Source organism: Acanthochromis polyacanthus, chromosome 8 (assembly GCF_021347895.1).
Source record: "Acanthochromis polyacanthus isolate Apoly-LR-REF ecotype Palm Island chromosome 8, KAUST_Apoly_ChrSc, whole genome shotgun sequence".
Lineage (NCBI taxonomy): Eukaryota > Metazoa > Chordata > Actinopteri > Pomacentridae > Acanthochromis > Acanthochromis polyacanthus.
The window spans coordinates 35,908,478-35,931,128 of NC_067120.1; the positions used below are offsets into that span (position 1 = coordinate 35,908,478).

At 40.0% G+C, this 22,651-nt stretch overlaps 1 protein-coding gene across 1 annotated transcript in view; it reads right to left on the reverse strand.

Annotated features, from left to right (window-relative positions):
• ambra1b (autophagy/beclin-1 regulator 1b) overlaps positions 1-22,651 on the reverse strand; it is a 49,084-nt gene that overhangs the window by 16,214 nt on the left and 10,219 nt on the right. The window contains 12 exon segments of the mRNA XM_022201006.2: positions 1-116; positions 1,765-1,875; positions 3,388-3,488; positions 3,578-3,658; positions 4,640-4,825; positions 7,889-7,975; positions 8,585-10,125; positions 11,336-11,402; positions 11,621-11,793; positions 13,598-13,781; positions 18,903-18,961; positions 22,258-22,463. The exon segment at positions 1-116 is cut by the window's left edge and continues 73 nt beyond it. Of these exon segments, the coding sequence (XP_022056698.2) occupies positions 1-116; positions 1,765-1,875; positions 3,388-3,488; positions 3,578-3,658; positions 4,640-4,825; positions 7,889-7,975; positions 8,585-10,125; positions 11,336-11,402; positions 11,621-11,793; positions 13,598-13,781; positions 18,903-18,961; positions 22,258-22,389 (2,838 nt within the window). The 5' untranslated portion in view covers positions 22,390-22,463.

A 22,651-nucleotide genomic window follows, 5' to 3' on the forward strand; every position in this document is an offset into this window, starting at 1 on the left:
TGGGAAACCCCGCTGGCTGCTGGGAATGAAAACCGCCAGCAGCTGACCGTCTGCAGAGATGTCGCAGCTTGCGTCATTGTAGATTTTACAGTTTGGCACCAGGACGTTGACCGAGGCTGGACAGGAGACGAAAGAACACACTTTCATTGAAACTCACCTCTTAAACTGGATTCAGACCAGCTAAAGCCAAAACCAAAGGCAGCATGATGCACTAATAATTGAATGTTTTTATTACTGAATGGACAGCAGAGAGATGAGGGGAAATGAGGGGAACAAGGTTATGGTTCCGACTACAGGAAACTGCAACCAAAATGTGCTTAATTACAAAAACATTAAGGGGTTTAAGTATCCAGCATTCAAGGGAAGGAAATTGTTTTTTAAAAAATACGCAATTTTGTGCAAGAAAAGCGCCTTTAATCATGTTCTGACTCTTTAGTTTTACAATTACAGGGAAAAACTGCTCATTTAGATCAACAGATGACAGTAAAATACACTAAACACACACTTAGAAACAGCCTCATTTCTTTGTTTGATGTGCATCTTCATCTAATTACTCATTTAACTCCTTATTATCATTTTTATAGTTTACTTTATTTGACTGCTGTGTCTTGTTTGATTGTCTGTGTTTGCATGTTTTAACTGTCAAAGCACCCTGTGAATGCTGTTCTTAAAGGTGCTACACAAATAAAGCTAAAGTTATTCAAAAACCTTTTGAGGGTGGGCAGCTGTTTAAAAAACGGGGACAAGTCCAGACATGAATGTAATTTATTACAATCAAAGAACTGTAGTAAATTGCAGCACTTGTCTGATTTTGTTGCTTTTATTTCATCCTTCTATAATAATAAATATTTTTTGTTTTGCACTAAAAAAAAAGTCACGTTCCTTAAACCTGCATGATTATGAGTAGTACTTTTTAGACTACCCTTTGCAATATGATTTTTTATTTTAATCCTTTAATACATATACTACAACATATGCTACATAGGTATTTTTCAACTTGCACAATATCTGTGCAATATTAATACTGCCAATCTTGCCAATCAATATTTTCATTTTTGAAAGAATCTGTAATCTGCATTTCCATAATTAGCAATTATGTGCAATGCTTAACAAATTTATTAGACCACCTGGCATAAAAACGAGAAAACATGAATATTTTAGAAATCTGTCAAATACTCGTTTCAAACTAAAAACTGTTATTAGGTAAATAACAAACTGGAACACCTAAATAGTCCTTATTCTCATATATTAATGAAAAACCTGAATATTTTGTACATCAGAAATTAATCCAAAATAACCTACAACCACTAAAACAGTTTTTTCTGTTCAGGAATGAAAGCAAATAACTGTAATTTGGCATCTCAAACAAAAAAAACAATAATGTGCTTTACTATTTTTTCTGCTTTTTGTGTAAAACAGTAAATTTGAAAATTCATAAATATGAGCAATAACTTTAAAGATTAAAGAGCTGCACATATTGGAGGATTCACCACTACACAAACACAAAAAGACTGTGGTAATCAGCAATACTGTTGATTTAGGGCACCTCACTGGGTGGTGGTCTAATAAATCTGTTTAGCTCTGTGTATTTTGGTTTATTTTCATTTTTTTGTGCTACGTTTCCTAAATTTTTCCACTATCATTTCAAATTTCTCCACTGCAGGATTACAAAGGGTTACGTTATCTCTTAACAGGAATCATTCCGTCTTTGCTCCAGACTTTTTAAAATAAATGCTAAAGATCCCCAGCAGGCTTCAAACCTACCGTTGCTGATCTCGGGCAGATCGAACTTGGTGAAGTCCCACCACTGCAGACGGTAGGTGGTGTTAGCGATGTTGCTGGCCACCGCAGACTGACCGTCTCCGATCGACGCTCCTGAGGACAAACAAAGGAAAACACACGGGTCATATTCACATTTACCACAGCCAGATGGACCTCAGTGTTGAAGAGTTCCTCCAAATAAAGGTTGTGACGACTGAAACCACTTTATATGTCGTGCTATGTCACATCTACATCCCGAAAAAAAATGACAAACACACAATAAACCTCTGAACTTCAAGCAATTTCTTTGCATTTTTAGCAACGTTTTGTCTCACAGTGGACTCATTTTTCACTGGAATATAAAATCCAACATCTCTGTGACAAAGTACAACCATGACTAGAAGGAGAAAAGTCAGAAATGTCATCTGCGCTTCTGTCTTTCTTTTATACATTTTTGCCTTATTTAGGATAGACTTCTTTTTTTGGTTTTATTTTACCATTATAGCAGCAGTAGTAGTTGTAGCCCTAGTATTAGCGGTAGTACGCCTACTTTTGTTTTCATCAATCTTGTTATTTATAATTTTACTTGCAACATGTTTTTTGTATTTGGTACTGTTACATTTAACCCTCCTGTTGTTGAGGTGTTGACTTGGCCTCCAAATTCACAGATCTCAGTCCAATGAAGCATCTGCAGGATGTTCTGGACAAATAAGTCTGACACATGGACTACGTTTATATTCCATTAATATTTGGGTTAAGGTCAATATTCCGGTTTCTGAAACATTTGGAATAACCCGTTTACATGCCTAAACAGACAGAGTTACTCCTGTTTACATGATCAGCGTAATCAATTGGGATATTCTTATCCAAACCGGGACGCACAGACAACGTCATCTGTATCTCGATACTTTCTGCCGTCAATGAAAGACATTATATTCATGTCTTTCACAACGCTAATAAAGTAGTCCATTTCCTCCTCGCTCCAAAAGTGTGGCGCTGTGCTGCTGCGTGTGGGTTTCGCCATGTCTGTTTACCTCTCCTTGTGTATTTCCGGTGGGTCACACGGCATACAAGTAGTTGCCGTACTCAAAAGACCAAGATTCTTTTCGGGTGAAACATGCGCAGAACACAAACTAATGTTTCTTTCTATGGGGATATTCCGATGCGCGTTTATATTACGAGATATTCGGGTTAGAAAAGGAGTAACCCAGGGGTCTTATTCGGGTTTTTAAAAACCGGAAAATGAGCATATTCAGGTTTTTGCGGGTGTTTACATGGCCGTACGCAACCGGGTATTGCTAATGTTCCTGTTATGAAAGGGTTATTGACTGCATATAAACGTAGTCATGGAGGCCTCACCTCATAACTTTTAGGACTTAAAGGATCTGCTGCTAAAGCCTTGGCTTCAGATACCACAGAACACCTTCAGAGTCTAGAGGAGTCCATCAGACGGGTCACCAACACAACATTAGGCAGGAGGTCGTAATGATTTGCCTGATCGGTGTAGGTGTGTTCATCTAGTTCATTTTGGACGGTGAATGCAAACACACACATCAGCGTATGACCTCCAGCTGTTAGCGTTGCTATTTTAAGCCCTGAAACGGAGCAGACAGTCGGTGTGTTTACCAGCGAGCACTCTGTTGACGGAGGAGTGTGTGGCGAGGCCGGGCTGCCCTCGCTCGTGGAAGATCCCAGCGTAGGGCAGGTACTCGGGCAGGAGGAAACGCCTGCAGGCAAAAACATCGAATTAGCTCTGAATATAAATCCTTCACAGCTATCGATAAAAACACAGATAATCGAGGATGTTTGGACTCACCGAGGGACGAAGCGACCCAGCGAGGGTGCAGACATCCGGGCGTTCCGTGGAGTCCTGTGCCTCGCTCTGTCTCCGTTATCACTAGAAGGAGGAAATGGTAGAGATGAATCTGTGCTTCTGACATGAATCTACGACGTAGCTTGATGTGCACCAACCCAGAAACCAGGTCTGTAGCGTCCTGCTGGATGGATCCATTTATACGTTTTTTTATTAGCCGGAGAATCTGCAGAGTTATCCTCAGTTTTTTGGTTCAGGATTCACTCTCACTAGATCAGAGGGTTAGCGAGGTATGTTGAGCAGAAAATCAGAGTTTTCAGTGTCCAGAACGTGGCTCTCTCTTAACCTGGCTAGATCTCCATGGTAACTGATGCTGTGGAGCAGCTTCTGCTCTGAGTTTCAGATTTAAATCGGCCGTAATAAGCATCTCCATTTAACCAAAGCTTTTCCTGACTACTATTTATGAGCGATACAGATTCTCAACTGAGGGAAAACATTTGATCTGCATGTTACTAAAGCCACTGAATGAAGGTGCACAGGTTCAGCATCACACACTGTATGCATCGCATTGCCGTGGGAACCGACAAGTATTCAGTTGGTGATGCAGTAACTTTTTAAACAGGTTTTAAGTTTGGTCTCGGTTTGCTGTCTGCTAGTGCTAACTTATTTAATGAACACTCCAAACTAAGTGACGCCATGTCTAAGAAGTCATGGGTGCATTTTGTTCAAACAGACGGACAAAAAATGACGCGTATACTTCAGTTCAACAACCAACAAGTCAGATCGTCTAAAAACAGCAGCTAACTCGTCTGTGTTCTAATCGTCAATGGTTTTTATTTAAAAAATTGTATGAAAACGTGCAGCTGCTCCACTCAGAGTTTGTTCTTATTGTTCTAGTAGGAAAAAAAACAGGTACACGAGTTAATATGCTGCTAATACTAGCTTTGTATGTTAATTTAGGCTGTTAATACTGATTAATGGCTGATTAATCAGTATTCATGCAACATACATTTCTTTTTGTTCACCACAGACCTAAACTTATTGTGATACAGAGGATAGACTTACTCCAGCTCCTCAAAGTCCACGTCGCTGCTGTCCATGGTGCTGGCCGGGTTGCTGGCCGGGCTGTCTGATGACGACGACATGGCCCGGAGCCGGTTCTGCTGGTACCGAAGCGAGCGCTGGCGGATGCTGTCCCGTCTGGACAGGTACTGGATCATCCTCTGAGCGTAGTACGCCGCTGGAGAAAGCCTGAAAAGCACAGAGGACAACTTTAGCCTCGTGTTTTTTCAACTTGAAAACTCTGAGTGTAAAAGCTGAGACATAAGTCGTCGTCACTCTGAAACCGTTCTGTGCTGATACCTGAGTGGTTTCTCCTGATGAGAAACAGCAATGAAGGGGTTTTATCAGCATATTTCAATCGGTAGATTAACCTAAACCCAATTAAAACCTAATTTACATAGAAACTCGCCTCTTAAACTGTATTCAGATCAATTAAAGCCCAAATCAAAGGGACCATTATGTACTGAGGGGATTTCTGTCATATTTAATGTCTTTATTATTGAATGAACAGTAGAGAGATGATGGGAAATGAGAGGAGCAAGATTATGGTTCCGACTACAGGAAACTGTTATTCCAAAATGTATTTAATTACAAAAACATTAAGAGGCTCAAAGAGGTTTACGTGTCCAGCATTCAAAGGAAGGAAATTGTTCTTAAAAAAATAAGCAATTTGTGCAAGTAAAGTGCCTTTAATCATGTTAGACTCTTTAGTATTACAACTGCAGGTAGAAATTGCTGATTTAGACCGACAGATGGCAGTAAAATACACCATAGACACACAAACAGCCTAGTTCCTCTGTTTGATATGCATCTTAATCTAATTATTCATTTATTACCATTTCTATTATTTATTTCATTTGGCTGCTCTGCCTCGTCTTCTTATGTCTTGCTTGATTAACTCTGTGTTGCATGTTCTGACTGTGTGAATGCTTTCCTTAAGGGTGCCATATAAATAAAGGTATTATCATTAGAATTTAGTCATTATTGTAAAACATTTTTAGGTTCAGCAGCTGTTTGAAAAACGGGGAAAAGTTGCTCATAAAAAATAACAAATATACACGAATGGAAATAAAATTGCAACACTTGTCTGTTTTTTGTTGTTGTCTTTTATATCCTTCTTTAAAATTTTTCATTCCCTGTTTTGCACCAAAACACCAGGTCACATTCTTTGTACGTGAAAATCTGAGACAGAAGTTGTGAAACACGGTGACTAACCATGTTCAAATTTTGTTATTTGAACACCTGAACACCTTTGCATCTGGTAGACTGTAAAAAAAATTCAAAAAATTATTAAAAATTAACATAAAAAACAAAACTCCAACTCCCTCCCTCACTGCCTGCAGTCACCAAGGTCCTATCATCACATTTCATGGCTCTTATCCCGGTTGTTTTCTAGTGACTACATCCTTGCTTGTGTTTTATCCACTCTCAGAAATACATTATGTTCAATTCTACAATTTCATTTAGCTACATGAAATTGCAGAAACGCAAAATTGGAGAACTGTATAATCTCCAAAGTCCTTTCTAAACTCAGTGGGGAAGATAAACGTGTCCAGTGACCCCACAGTGGCTCCTCCCTGACACAGAAAGCCCCTCTTTTATCCCGTTAGTGGAATCTGTTCATTCATTTCTACAGGCTGAGAGGTCAGAGAGGAAACCCACAGCTTTGCTTAAAAAAAAAAAAAACAATCATGAGGTCAGATTCATAATAAAAACACCCGGAGCACCGTGCAGAACAACTGTTCAGGTTATAGAAGTGTTTGTTCAGGAGCCCCTGCAGCATTTTTTTAATACTCTGAACAGTCTTGTTAGTAAATGTAGTTTAGGATTGTTGCATTAGTCCAGTTCATTTTAAAACACACTTCACATCGACGCATCACTTATCTGTGTGTTTTAAGGATAGATTAAGAAAACGAACAGCTGAACAGACATGATATGAATACAAACGTGAGTGTTAAGTGAGTGCATTTAAAAGGCACATAAGTTAAATAAATACAAAACTGAACAACAAAATGACACCACACATAAGAGACTGAAACTGTAAAAACAGAAAGAGTTCTGATGATGTTTCCATCAGAAAAAATAACCAAATCTAAGCTAAAAACTGTGATATTAAAAGACTCTACATGTATTGTGTATAAATTTACCAAAACTAAAGTGTTTGCACCAGATAGAATCTGTTTCACTGCCAAGTAGGCTTCCACATTTTATGAATTTGATGTAGTGCTACAGTATCAAACAGAACATTTTAAAGGACAAAAAGATATCAAACAGCAAGTGGTGCAAGTCAATAGAAAGCTTAATATCCAAGGAATTATAAAAGTAATAGAAATGATAACAGTGTGCAGAAATGTGCAAATTATCTGCCTGAGAATGTACAAGATAGCACACACCAATGTTCAAAAGTTTGGGGTCACCCAGACAATTTTATGCTTTCCTTGAAATCTCACACTTTTATCCATGTGCTAACATAACTGTATAAGGGTTTTCTAATCATTGATGAGCCTTTCAGCACCATTAGCTAACACAATGTAGCATTAGAACACAGGAGTGATGGTTGCTGGAAATGTTCCTCTGTACCCCTATGGAGATATTCCATTAAAAATCAGCTAGAATAGTCATTTACCACATTAAGAACGTCTAGACTGGATTTATCATTCATTTAATGTGATCTTCAGTGGGAAAAAAATGCTTCTCTTTCAATAATAAAGGCATTTCTAAGCGACCACAAACCTTTGAATGGTGGTGTCTATGGAGTGTAAACAACTGGAGAAGGGCAAAGGGTACTAATCCTCTATAAAAGGTTCATGTAATGCATTGATCCAGTGTCTTTGGTTGAGGGTTTGGGGGAGAAAGCGTCACTGAGGGACGCTGAAAACTGTCAAAAAACTACAAATTCGGAGCTTTTTGCCACAACTGAGAAGTCATGAGTGACTCAGCTACAACCAACAGTCACATGACAACATTGTAGCTTTCAGTTGAGCTGCAGGTTGTGTATGTGCAGAGACGAGTCGAGAAAACACAATTTTTAAATATCTATACCATGCATTTTTTGTACAGTATTAGCAACAGCTAATTGGAGAAACGTTGATTCCTGATTTGTTGAGAAAATGATAAATAAGCCCCCAGTGAGGAAAAATGTGACGCCCAGAAGCTGCTTGTTTGGGCTCAAAGTGTTAACAAGGTTTTCAACAAATCCTCCTTAGCTAGAGTTCAGGCCTGGACTCCTGCATCAGGGGAAATGAAGCATACCTGGCGGGGTCGGGGTAAATGGGGTGGTCTCTTGATCCGGACATGTCGTAGCGAGACAACGACAGCAGAGATGATTCCAGCAGTCGCCTGTATGAAAGAAAGAAGGTTCCATGTTACGACCAGATACAGTTACTGAACAAAATCAGAGGGAAAAATGTTAATATTAACTTACCTGAGACATAAACAGTTGACAGAGAGACATTTGTCCTTTCCCAAAACTAACCCAAAGCTAAATACAAATGTCCAGTATAACCTCTGCAGTCTTAACTGATACATTACCGTGATAATATTCAAAATAAGGTGTATTATTTAGCTTTCCTTCAAACTTTATTCAGCTAGAATGACAGCAAAGATGAGAGAGTGACGCAAAATGAGATGGAAAGAAAACAGAAAGACACGACTACAAAGGGAATGACCATAAATATACACAAAACAACTACAAAGGCATAAAAACAAGATGTAAAGTAACACCAAACAACTACAAGGACACTGGTTCTTACCTTCTCTATGACAGCAAAATAAATATCTTTGTGTTGTAGACAAAACAAGACATTTGTCTTCCTGAGCGTTATAAAACACTGATAGGCTTTTTCTGACATTTCAAAGACCAAACGACTAACCAATTAATACAGAAAACCACCAATACAAACAATAATTGTTAGCTGCAGCTGTAACTGAACTATGAAGAGACTGTACCTCCTCAGGGAGTCCTCGTCTGGGGGGTCAACAGGCATTTCTTGGCTTAAGGCCTCCGGTGGCTCTGCCGATCGGCCGGCAGCAGCCTGCCGGTACACCCTCTCCCACTGCGCTGTGTCCTGGTTGTACACCAAACCCACGGCCTGCTCTCCAGGCTGGCCGGAGGACGGGGCGATGGGGAAGGCCACTGGTCCTGCTCCTCCACCTCCAGGAGGAGGAGGAGGCTGCTCGCTGCCCTCCGGAGGAGCCCTCCTCTCCTGGGTTTGGGCTTCTAGTGTCCTCCTGCCTTCTTCAGGCTGCCAGGGAGAAGAAGAAGAAGGAGGAGGAGGAGGAAAGGTGGAGGAGGAAGAGGAGGGTTCCAGGGAGGAGGCGGAGGTGGAGGAGGCCTGGTTGGTGCGCTCCCAGCGCTGAGAGTCATGGTTGAAGGTCAGCAGGTTGTGGCAGGCCCGGCAGCGGTTCAGATGACCTCGGGAGGCCGGGGGAGGAACATTGTTCTCCAGGCTGTGGGAGGAGGGGGGAGGTGGGAGAGGAGGCTGGTAGTGGATGATTGTGGGGGAGGAGGTGGAGGAAGATGGGGAAGGTCCAGGTCTGTCTGGGTCCATGTTATTATTGAGCAGCTCTTGGCTCTGCTCGTGGCTCTGGTCCATGGCGCCCCCTAACGGCGGCTCCAGGTCCTGCATGCGGTCGAACTCCATGAAGTAGCGGCTCAGGTTGCACTGCAGCACGTTACGGAAGGAGGCCGTGTTGCTGCGAGAGCCGTCCCAGAACGGGTGATGTCCACTGCTGGTACCGGCTGTGTCCCGGGCCCCGGGTTCTCCTTGTTGGGGGAAACCTCGGCCTTCAGTGGCAGAGGTGTAGACGGGGGAGTGAGAGGAGCCGTCTTGCTGACGGAGCACTGAAAGAAGGCTGATGGAGGAAGAGGAGGAGGTTCTGGGAGGCAGCATGCCTGGACCGACCCCACCCTCCCTCATGGTCAGCAGGTTGCGAGTCCAGTCAGGTCCGGGTCTGGAGGTGGAGAGCGGCTCGAGGCCGCCCGGTGCGGTGGGGTTTAGAGAAGCGCCGGCACTGTAGTAGACTGAGGTAAAGGCCGAGGTGCGCTCCGACGGCTGTCTGGGCTCCGTACGGGCCGAAGAGAAGGTGGAGGCTGGAGGAGGAGGGGGAGCGTCGGACGACACCCGGGGATCAGACGGCGTCACGGAGGAACCGTCGGCTGCCAGGGAGGGGTTCCTACTGACGGAGCAGCGGCTGCAGAGGCAGACCATGCCCAGGTGCTGGGTGCAGCCGGGGAAGGGAGGCCCGCGCTCAGAGGTGGGGTACTGGGCCAGAGGGATGCTGGGAGATTCTCCAATATTGCTTCCATTTTCCCCGAGAGGCCTCGGCTGCTCACCTCCCGCCTGAGCGCCCGGCGAGCGAGACGACAAGATGTGGAGGAAGTTATGAAGGATGGGAGTACGACGAACAGGCTGGGAGGGCAGGAAGGAGCGCTGACGGAAGTGAGGCATCTCCACACTGTCCATCGGAACCTCCGAGTCCTCCTCGTTCTGAAAGACAACAGAGGCAGGCCAGGGTCAGCTTAGGCTAGCTAAAGATACTCAACTTTCCCAAGAACTAATGTACAAGGACCTGCCAATGGATCAAAGTTTGTCGAGTGTATTGTGATTTGTGTTTCAATGGAAAATCTGAGCTTGCTGGCCAGAATCTACCAACAAAAGCAGCTTGTTTGCAGCTGCCAGCTTTTAAAAAAAATCATGTAGAAGCAGCTTGTTCTTCTAAACTGTATTAAAAGCCATCACTTTGTGGTTTTGTGACTTTTGTGTGAAATTCGGGTTCTGGTCCGTTTTGTGAGATCACGGTGATGTTTCACAACCAAAATCTAAACAGTTCATTGTTGAATACAAGGGAACGTTTGTGCCAAATATAAAGAAATTCCCTCCAGACATTCAGGAGATCTTGTCTTTATGAGAACAGGACAGACTAAACGCTGCCATCAACATCACTGATTAGGGGCGGAACGAAATGGTCAGCTCACAGAACGACACAAAATACTCACGATATGAAATAAAGATGAAAGAAAATCCCCAACAGAAGGACGTTATGCAAAAGTGTCATTTACTTTATTTTCTTCCTTATGCAGATATAAAAAAAAAATAATGCTGCATCAGTACAAAATACATGCTCTTTGAAAAAAACTAAATTGTAGTTTTTTTCCCTTATTTAGAATACAGTGCAAATACAAACCTAAAATCTCAATAAAAAGTGCTTTGTTGTTGTAACAATCAGGATAACTACATTCTTGAATGAAAAGGAAAACAAATAGCAGTCCTAGGAGCGGCAGTCTAGCCTATAAATGTCTGAACTGTGAACTAGTTGTACTCGCCGCAGTATTCGGCAAACTGTAGCGGCATATTTTCCACACGGTTTTTGTTTTATCCGCAATCTTCTCACCATTCTCTCGTCGTTTACACAGGAAGCCAACATAGGTCCACACAAGCGATTTATTTGATGAAGGAGCGTCAGCTAATTCCTCAACCTCATCTTCCTCCGTTTATAAGCGAGTGTTTTGCTACGGTAGGCGAGGAGGGTCAGAAATCATCAGTCTCAGTGAGTGTGGCGCCCCTTCGCGTTTTTTATTTCGTGCGTCTTTAAATTTTATTGCATCATTTTTTATTTCGCGGCACGAAATTTCGTTACACCCCTATCACTGATACATCGACAGACTTCTCCACGAATAAACATGGTCAAAGAGCTCACCTGCTGATTGGACGGATTCACGATGGCTGTGAGCAGGTTGTGGCCCAGAGGGTCAAACCTCACCAACCTGAAAAGAAAACATGAACAGATGAATAAGAAACAAAACGCAGAAGGTAATTTTTTTTATGTTTTAACGGAAACTTTCTACACTCACCTCAGCAGCATCAACTATAAGCTACCAGTCTACATCAGAAAGGTTTCTGAGGACATAAAGACTCTACAATGTTCGCTACTTTAAGGGTGTGATAAAGGGGAACCGGGTGAGAGCGGCTCCGTTGGACCCACCGGACTCTCTCCGTGTCGCTGCCCGTCTTGACCACGGCGAAAGGCTCCGGTCGGCTCCAGTCCCAGAAGTGGAGCTCGTTGTTGGTGGCGATGAGGAGGAGCTGAGCGGTCGGGTGGAAGGCCAGAGAAGCAATGGCAACGTTGCTTTCCGTGAACCAACTCTCACTACCACCCTGGAGAAAAAAAAAACAAACACCATGCTCTTCAGAAGTTTTCATTTATACATTTCTGTTGGCCAAAGCCTGTTTGTAAGTGAAGATGCATCACTAACGTCTACCTGTCAGCTGTGTTTCTGTGGTTTAATGGACTGAAGGCTTTGTGCAGAAATAATCAGCTTTTTGCAGCACTTTAAATAAAATAAAAACCCACTTCAGCAGTTTAGTCAGCAGATCAATACCTAAATGTCACTAAACTCAGAGCTGTGAACCAGGACCTTTGTTATCTGGATGAAGCTGTTCTATTTATTTACATTTTGTTTTTTTATCTTAAATCAAGATTTTTCAGATAATTTATCGACACTTTTCAGACATTGTATTATTTTTCTGATATTTTTCAGAATTTCTACTTTAAACTTTCTCAATTTTAATATTTTTCAGACATTTCCTTCATCTTATTTTCTTGTTTGATATTTTATGAATATTCGTGAGACATTTTTATCAGAATTTTTCATTAAACACATTTTGCTACATTTTGAGTATTTTGTTATATTTGTCATTATATTTAAATCTGGATTTTTCAGACATTTTATTGACACTTTTCAGACATTGCATTGTTTTTATGATATTTTTCAGACATTTTATTTATATTTTTCAGAACTTCCAAGTTGAAATTTCCTCAACTATTTTTCAGATATTTTATCACTTTTTTCAGAGATTAAAAAATAGTATCCTGACATTTTCTTCATATTTTTCCGGGCATTTCATTATGATTTTTCATTTAACAATTAAGATTTTTCAGACATTTAAATAATATTTGTCAGACATTTAATGTATCTTTTCTACATATTTTTTTAGTTTTTTTTTTTTTTTTTTTTACACTTAAGGAATATTTTCAGACATTTGATCCGTATTTTTAGACATTTTATTATTTTTCAGATTTTTTTCAGACGTTTTATTTATATCTGTCAGAGCTTCTACTTTAATGTTTTTCAACCATTTAATTCATCGTATTTTCTTGTTCACAATTTTTTTTATAACATTTTATGAACATTTCAGACATTTTTATTAACATTTTTCATACCTTTCATTAAAATTTTTCCACACACTGCATAAATATTTTTCAGGTATTTGCATCAATATTTTTCCAGACATTTCCTTCATATTTTCTTCAGGCATTTCATTGGTCTTATTCATTTAAAAGGTTTTTCAGACAATAAAATAACATTTTGCCCCACATTAAAACATGTCAGACATTTCATTAATATTTGTCTGATATTTTATGAATATTTTCTAAAACATTTTAGCAATTTTTAATTTTTTTTACACCTTATCAAAATATTTTTCAGATAATTGCATCAATGTTTTTCGGCAATATTTTTCAGACATTTGCTTCGTATTTTACAGGTAGTTCGTTAGTACTTTTCATTTAAAAAAAACAAATGATTTTTCAAACATTTACATAATATTTTTCACACATTACTACTTGTCAGGCATTGTGAATATTTTTATTTATATTTTCCAAACTTTTAAATAATATTTGTCAGATATTTTATAAGTATTTTCTAAACCTTTTTTTTTTTTAGCAATGTTTTCTTTCTTTCTTTTTTTTTTTACATTTTAGGAATAGTTTCCAGGCATTTGATTCACATTTTTCAAACATACTTTGTGAATGTTTTTTGTCAAAATTCCATGAGTATTTGCTAAACATGTCCCTCACATATTTTAAAATATTTTCTTGAGATTTTCTTAATATTCTTCTGTCATTTTATTACTGTTTTCAGGCATGTCATTAATATCATCTGGAGGTGGAGATACGTACATGCAGGTCCCAGATGCGGACTTCGCCATCAAGGCACCCGGAGGCCACCAGGCCGGGAATCGTGGGGTGAAAGGTCACACACCAGGGGGTTCTACGGTGGCCCACGAGGGAATGTAGGCACTTTCCAGTCTTCACCTCCGTTATGTAAATGTTGTGGTTGACGTGTGTGGAAGCCATGAGGGTCCTACAAGGAGCAGAAAAGGTTCCACCGTTAAAAAAAACATTCAGGAAGTGTTAACTTCAGCTATTTGTGGGAAAACAACTTAATAATTCATTCATTATACATTTAATTTTTTTGTTTTTGTATTGATGCAGACCAGACAAAGCAGCACAATTACTACAAGTAAAAACGAACAACAACAGACATCGGGTGGTTATAATGAATCCGGCTTTCCAGTAAGTCACAGGTGATGGTGGGGCATTTTAAAATAGATTTTTTTGTTTTTAAATTGTGGCTATGAAAAAACAGAAACTTGTGCTGCTCTTTTATGGAGAGCTTTGGGGATAATTCCAAGACAAAAAAACTCAGATCTCAGGTCCAGATTCTGTGAAACTAAATGCCCTGCTTGTTTCCAAAAAGGATGAACAGATGGATGGAAACTTTACACATCCCCATCAGCTCCCTCCAGCAGGGTGCTGACTGAGATTCGTGTAATTTGGATGCTGCCCGGGGCTGATAAAGAAACAAATCAGGTTCTCTCTCCAAAACAAGGAAGCGGTGGCAGTAAACAGACCTGATGCTATAAATAACCTGTTATAAATAACAACAGATGTGGTTTTCTTCCGGCTCTGTGCAAACACGCAGCCTCTACGCACATCTCACTGACAAAACCACCAGAATGAGCTTTTAGCTTCTCTGTCTGGATCACAGGCTGCTTTTAAAGATGCCCAACATCACCAGTTTGTGCCGAAATGAAGCCATAATATGAGAGAAACGTTTGCTGCCATGTTGTTCTGTCAGTCATTTGCACATTAGCCGTCTAGCTGATAAGGCTGCACAGTGGAAAAGAGAACATGATGAAGAAAAATGTCTTGGACACAGAATGATGGAAATCTGAAACAAAAAACAAAAACTTTTTTTTCCCGATATTTATTCAACAAAAATTGGGAAAATGTCTGGAGTCCACATTGGAAAACAAATAGTGAGTTCACAAATTAAAAAAAAGAAAAGAAATGACATATTTACAGTTTTAATTAGCGTCTATACTCGTTGCTTGTTTGGTGAAAACACTGGCTGCAGTTCAACTGATAAATCCCTGAATTTCTCCTACCTAATTGTTGGTCACAGCTGAGTCACTCGTAATTTCACGTTTGCACTTAAAAACGTAAAATTTTTTGATTTTTGCATCACCTGGCTTGTAAAAATGGTTTGTTTTCAGATCATTTTTAATAAACACACATTTAATATTTTCACGATTTGAAGCTCAGATTTGCTTAATTTTCCTGACATGTTTAATTTATGAACTTTTAAACAGAAAGAAATTTATTTTGAGAAAATACCACAAATTTAAGCTCAGAATTTGCAAAATTTCCCAACCAAACAGACGAGGAGTTTTAAAAAAAGAGTTGATGAGTAATATCATTATTATTATTATTAATTTTCTTGCAGTCTGGCACTCCATTCAGGCTGTCGTTTTTTGTGCTTTTTGGCTTCTGAGAAATAAATAAACAAGATTAACTGCAGTGATGATGTTTAAAACAACCCATAGAGACAAAATCACCTGGTTTCAGATAAATTTGACATTAGAACGCCTTATTTCACCCTTTTCAGACTAATTTTTTGACATAGCTGAGTGGAGACTAGAAGCTTCTTTGTGCACAGCCAACGAGCAGCGTCTTCTGATTGTAGTCATAATAATTAAGGCAATAACACTCTAAATGCAATTCTTTTGAGTATATATTCTTAAATTTGTGCTAGTATCTTTGTGTTCTTCTGTTTTTCTTATTTATATTGTATATATCTCATGTCTTTAATTTACAGTTGTGCTTTCTTGATTTTTCTTACCGTCACTTTGCTGCTGTGACGTTGCAAATTTCCCCTTGTGGGATTAATAAAGGATATTCGATTCTAGACAACAGTAATAATAACAGCATTTATATAACACATTTTAAAAGCAGACTTTACAAAGTGCTTCGATAGACAAGCCAAAAAAAGCAGGATACTCAAAAAGAAAATACTACAACAGAAAGACCAAACAGAACATCAAAATGATCAGAGAAACAGGACGTGAAGAGCTGAAGTTAAATCGGGTTAAAGACACAAAATGCATCATTTAGGTATTAAAAAAAATGTAAGGAACAAACACAAATTGATACAAATAAAACAGGATAAGCAGGAAAAATGCCATAGCACCGAGTAAAAGATACGCCACATTAAAGCAAATGTCTAAAAATGGGTTTTAAGAAGTAATTTTAAGGAGGACTATGATTCTAGGAGCCTCATTTCCTCATGTAGGCCATTCTGGTGTCTGTCTTTAAGCAGATTTTAAACCATATTTAGCCTCTACCACATGCTCTGAATTAAAGTGAAGACTGTTTTAAGTCTATATTTCACGTAAAGATGAGCACATTAGCAGGAATTTAGCAAAAAGCTGTTTGTTTAAATATAAAAGTACAATAAAAATGTTTCTGAATTGATCAATTTTAACCTCAAGATGACTAAAATAACCGTGCGACCCTGATGCAAGCTAAAAATGTATGAACGTCCCCCGTGGAGTGGTTGTGTTCTGAGCTTGGTGCACAGACTCCGGTTGGCAGCGCCCTTCATCCCGGAGAGCTGCCATGGATCCATCTTTATATACCATCTGCTGCCTTAAGCTCACATATTCTCCACTCCACGCATTCACCGCTATTACTTTTAAAGCAGCGTTCTTCCTCCTTTGTTCTCCAAAAAGGTTTTACAATAAAACACAAAAACCTGAAGCAACAGGCGGCAGTTTAACCATCACCTAAAGCCATGTCGTCCAATCAGCAGCCTGGAAATGAGCCAATACCGGAGGAGCAACGAGGAAGGAAGGAATCATATGTGGACTGATGTGGATGCTTCTGTTCTTCAATGCAGTGGAGGAATAACTGGACATTTACACACGTGGACAAAATTGTTGGTACCCCTCAGTTAAAGAAGGAAAAACCCACAATTCTCACTGAAATCACTTGAAACTCACAAAAGTAACAATAAATAAAAATTTATTAAAAATTAAATAATCAAAATCAGCCATCACTTTTGAATTGTTGATTAACATAATTATTTAAAAAAACAAACTAATGAAATAAGGCTGGACAAAAATGATGGTACCCATAACTTAATATTTTGTTGCACAACCTTTTGAGGCAATCACTGCAATTAAACGATTTCTGTATTTGTCAATGAGCGTTCTGCAGCTGTCAACAGGTATTTTGGCCCACTCCTCATGAGCAAACAGCTCCAGTTGTCTCAGGTTTGATGGGTGTCTTCTCCAAATGGCATGTTTCAGCTCCTTCCACATATGTTCAATGGGATTCAGATCTGGGCTCATAGAAGGCCACTTTAGAATAGTCCAACGCTTTTCTCTCAGCCATTCTTGGGTGTTTTTGGCTGTGTGTTTTGGATCGTTGTCCTGTTGGAAGACCCATGACCTGCGACTGAGACCAAGCTTTCTGACACTAGGCAGCACATTTCTCTCCAGAATGCCTTGATAGTCTTCAGATTTCATCGTACCTTGCACACTTTCAAGACACCCTGTGCCAGATGCAGCAAAGCAGCCCCAAAACATTACTGAGCCTCCTCCATGTTTCACCGTAGGGACAGTGTTCTTTTCTTCGTATGCTTGGTTTTTGAGTCTATGAACATAGAGTTGATGTGCCTTACCAAAAAGCTCCAGTTTGGTCTCATCTGTCCAAAGGACATTCTCCCAGAAGCTTTGTGGCTTGTCAACATGCATTTTTGCAAATTCCAGTCTGGCTTTTTTATGACTTTTTTTCAGCAGTGGTGTCCTCCTTGGTCGTCTCCCATGAAGTCCACTTTGGCTCAAACAACGACGAATGGTGCGATCTGACACTGATGTACCTTGGCCTTGGAGTTCACCTTTAATTTCTTTGGAGGTTGCTCTGGGCTCTTTGGATACAATTCCAACGATCCGTCTCTTCAATTTGTCATCAATTTTCCTCTTGCGGCCACGTCCAGGGAGGTTGGCTACTGTCCCGTGGGTCTTGAACTTCTGAATAATATGAGCCACTGTTGTCACAGGAACTTCAAGCTGTTTAGAGATGGTCTTATAGCCTTTACCTTTAAGATGTTTGTCTATAATTTTTTTTCGGATGTCCTGGGACAATTCTCTCCTTCGCTTTCTGTTGTCCATGTTCAGTGTGGTACACACCTTTTCACCAAACAGCAGGGTGACTACTTGTCTCCCTTTAAATAGGCAGACTGACTGATTATGAGTTTGGAAACACCTGTGATGTCAATTAAATGACACACCTGAGTTAATCATGTCACTCTGGTCAAATAGTTTTCAATCTTTTATAGAGGTACCATCATTTTTGTCCAGGCCTGTTTCATTAGTTTGTTTTTTTAAATAATTATGTTAATCAACAATTCAAAAGTAATGGCTGTTTTTGATTATTTAATTTTCAATAAATTTTTATTTATTGTTACTTTTGTGAGTTTCAAGTGATTTCAGTGAGAATTGTGGGTTTTTCCTTCTTTAACTGAGGGGTACCAACAATTTTGTCCACGTGTGTATGGGAAAACATCCTAGTAAGAGGTTAGAGCCGGCACTGCTCACAAATCTCCCAACATAAACCAAACAGAGCGCACTCTTCTGTCAGAACCCTGTAAACTCCTTCAGTCATCCAGGTCGGAGTAATCGAATGAGCTTCAGTAAAAAGCAACCACACTTTTCTTTTTGGTTCCTCTTTTTGGATAAGACGAGCCTCTTGGATGAAGGTGAAATGTCTTCCAGAGCCAAAAAAGAGAAGTCCAGCTGCTTTTACCTCGAGCTCATAAGAACAGCTTTTAGTGACCTAAAACTACACTTGGATTAAACAGGACCAGTTAAACAACATCTACTGTATGTCTAGGGCTGAACAATTTGGTGAAAACATGTAATTACAATTCTTCTGACAGATAATTTCATTTTTGATATAGTTCAGCATTGGCTCCATAGCAGATTTAAAATATTCAATGGAGCATGACCACAAGAAACCATCAGCAACACAACACAAGGAACACACGGAGAATTTATTCGACCAGTAATTTATATTCACTCAGTTGTTTAGACACAACACGTAGATGTGGACAGGGCCTGAGTGTGGGTGGATTTCTCACCTGTCGGGGCTGAATGCCAGCAGGAACGTTGAGCGAGGGCTGTCCGGCAGCTCCACTTTCTGTCAGACACACAAAACAACACATCCACACTCAGTTCACTGGACTCTAAACTGTGCATTCAAATGAAGGCTCCATTTACACCACCAAGGTTTGATGAAACACAAAGGTTTCATTTCCTTGCACCCTCCTGTTTTCAAACAAACTGGGTTTTAGACAACCTAAAATGTGAACTTCTGAATACGGCCTGCAGAGTGGAATTGTTCTCAAACGCAGCAGCCACAGCGCCGTGTGAACGAGGAGCTGGAGTTTTCAGTGAGAACTCTGCTTTGTGCATTACATTTTTATTCTAGTTGCCATGTGTGAACCGGACAACAACAGTGACAAGAAAAGCACTCAGAGAGAGCAGTACTCTGTCAAGGCTGTCCATTCCCTGAGCTCGTGCTGAGCACAGGCGTGTTATGCACGGACACTGAACCACGTCACCTAAATATGCAGCGGGCGGCGGGAATTGATGGAACTCAGAAACACCTCCACAATTTAATCAATTGTTCCTTGTATCATTTCTGCTGGACAAGGCCTGATAAGTCCACAATAGTGGATTTGTAGTACTTAACTAAAATGTCTGCAGCTAAACATCTACTGAAGAAAAATCCCATCATTGATCACATGAAAATTAAGAGGCTGACATCAGAGACAGAACTGGGTTGCAGCTGATCGTTTGTCTCATTTCTGTCCGGCAGCTTCTTCCTGAGACGACGTTTGTTCTGAAAAGCCCTCAGTGGGCAGCATTTGAATAGAGTCTGACCCAGACTTCAGGGATACAAACACAATCAGAGCAGTGTTGGAGCAGCAAGGACGGACTTGGAGCAAAGTAATGGACTGTTGGTCAAGAGTCTGTCAGGGTTCTTCACCATATTCACACATGTGGAAGCTGTACACACTGTAAACAACCTTAACTATCCTTATTATTTCTATCTGTATGGTTTTATGGTGTGCTTCATCCTCATCTAGCTGCTGTATTGGATCACTTCCTCCAGTGGCAAAAGGTTTATCTGGAGTTAATGAACGAGTCTGAACAGACATTTGCCAAGTTGTAATCAGTGTTTTTCCACCGGTTCCTGGCATTTGAAACGGTTATTAAAGAAAGTAATCAACCAATTAATTGATAACAATCGTAAATAAATGTTCGCCCTAATATCAATAATTAATAATAATTCCATTAATCTGAGTTGTTCTTGCACAGCAGAATTTTTTTCATCACCAAAGAAGTACCAGTTTTGCTGATTGGAGTTTTATTTACCAAAGCATAAGAGACATTTTTGTTTATTGAAGTGTTTGAAATACCAGCAAAATGTTGAGACTTGTATAAAATCAGAAAACACAGACTCATTAGTTTGGTGTCTTTTAAGGTGAACCATTCAGGACTCAGCTCTTCATTTTGTGCTTTTCTTGCACTATATAGTTTCACAATTAAGGCTTTTTTTTTTCTCTTTTCTTTCTGTCCCAAAGGCCCGATTCTGAGCACAGACCCTGTCAGCTAATCAATAAACAACACCTGGACGAGCAGCAGTAAATTAATGATTAGCTAAACCAATTAAAATGTAATTAATTTAAAGCCCATTAGTGGATTTTATATCAGGTCAGAGGTCTGGAGAACAACCCTGGGGATCTTCCAGGAGGTTTGAAAGCACACAACAGCAATAACAGATTAGAAAAGTCATTGAAGAGTCAATATAAATCCTTTTTGCTTCACCTGGCCACGTCTCGTTACGCATCACTTAAGCCAGCTGGATACATTTAATTATAAAGGCTTTTCTTTACAAATGTTTTCACAGAACTCATCCTAAAATCACAACTGCAGGTAACAGGACGTCACTTTGCAGTCCGATTGCTGCTGCAGACACTTCATATTGTTTGCTGAATGAACTTAGCTTAGCATCCCGAACACGACTGTAAACTCTACAGTAAACGATTCATTATGCGCGTCTGGTTATAGCTCATTTTAGCTTCCTTAAAGAGCAGTTTTCAGCTCAAATTTTTACACATACAGTCGTCCTTCACCATATCGTGTATCGTGGATTTTTCGCTGTATCGCAGGATTTTGCGATGAGGCGCCTGATGAAGTGGCACCTTCAGAAAAGCTATGATGCTCTTCTTGGCTGTGCAGCACATTCATCTCATCTTCACAGGTACTGCACAGCTAATTCATCCTCATCTTCATCATTCAAGTCGTAGTATATTCACTGCTGAGTTTATATGTTGTTAAAATCACAGGAGTGTAGAAAGTGTTTAGGAGCATAGGAAGTGTTAATAAGAGTGTGGGAAACGGTTCTGAGAGTGCAGAGGGAGGGTTTATAAAGCCTTAAAATACATGATAGATAAAAATAAAATACGTATAAGGCCGCTACCTATCGCGTGGCAATGGACAAGGGACCACTGTATTCTTAATATTTCTGAATTTGAACAGTTAAGGCTGATAAAGGATCATAATTCTAAACTTGCAGTCGTGACATGTCGAACCTCTTTAGTTTCAATTCACATTTCTTAATCTCAAACTGGATCCATCTTTGGTTGCTCAAATTTTTCTGACAGGTGGAATAAATGAAACTGGGATAAAACACATAAAATGACTCAAAATGGTACTGCAGTGCTGATATAGTCATATTTAAAAAAAAAAAAAAGTTTCTACACATGTATTTACCGGGGTATCCAACCTGCAAGGTGCTCTTTAACCCTCATGTCGTCCTGCAGGTCAAAATGGACCCGTTTAAAGTTTGAAAATGTGGAGAAAAAACAAATTTTCACACTGAAACTTCTGATGTCCACATTTTCAACATTTTGGGGAAATCTTTGAACATTTTATGGTGAAAAATAGGAAATGTTAAAAAAAGTTCTTAAAGAAAATATTAGAAGTTTTCCTGATATGTATGTAGTCATTTTAGATACTTTTGGATTTTTTGGAAGATTTTTTTACTCATTTTCTGAAAATATTTACAAGAATTTTCCTGCCAAATTTGGTGGATTTTTTTTTAAAAAAAATAAAACTTTTAAGGGAAACTTTTTAGGAATTATTGGAATTTTCTTCCCGAAAGTTTTGCAAATTTTCAGAAATATACTGAATTTTTTTGCTGAATTATTGGATTTTTTCAGGCAAGGAAACAATATTTTTGGTGCCCATAAACGAGGACAACAGGAGGGTTTAATGATTTTTCTTTCAACCTTCACACATTACAACTTGCTTTTTTTTCCAGACCTTCCTCGAAAAACGTTTGCTCACCTCGACTGAACTGAATCGACTAAACGCAGGTTAAAGAAAACCATCTAAGACTTCTCCAGCTGTGGAGAATTCCCATACCTGACTCTGCCATTTCATCCAGCGGACTTTCTCCTCCACCAGCAGCTGCAGGAGCCTCTGAGATCCAAACGTCTGGGAGCCCCTCTCCCGGCTGGACAGGATCCGGACCGAGTTCCTCTGACGGGACGCCATGTTGCTACCAGTGGCCTTGGCTGATTGGCTGCTCACTCCCACTGCTGCCAGTCCGTCGCCATGCAGAGTCTAGGCTGAGACAGCAGAGCAGTTGTTCAGTGTGACTGCCACAGGAGGAAGTTGGCCTCGGTGTCAGGGCAATCCGCTCCATGAGGCCACAACACAAACTTAGCCCAAAAATAGACGCAGTAGAAAGAAACGGAGTTAATCCCACACGCTGTAATATGTGGTTAATGTGAGGAGGGAGAGGTGAAGGAGAGCA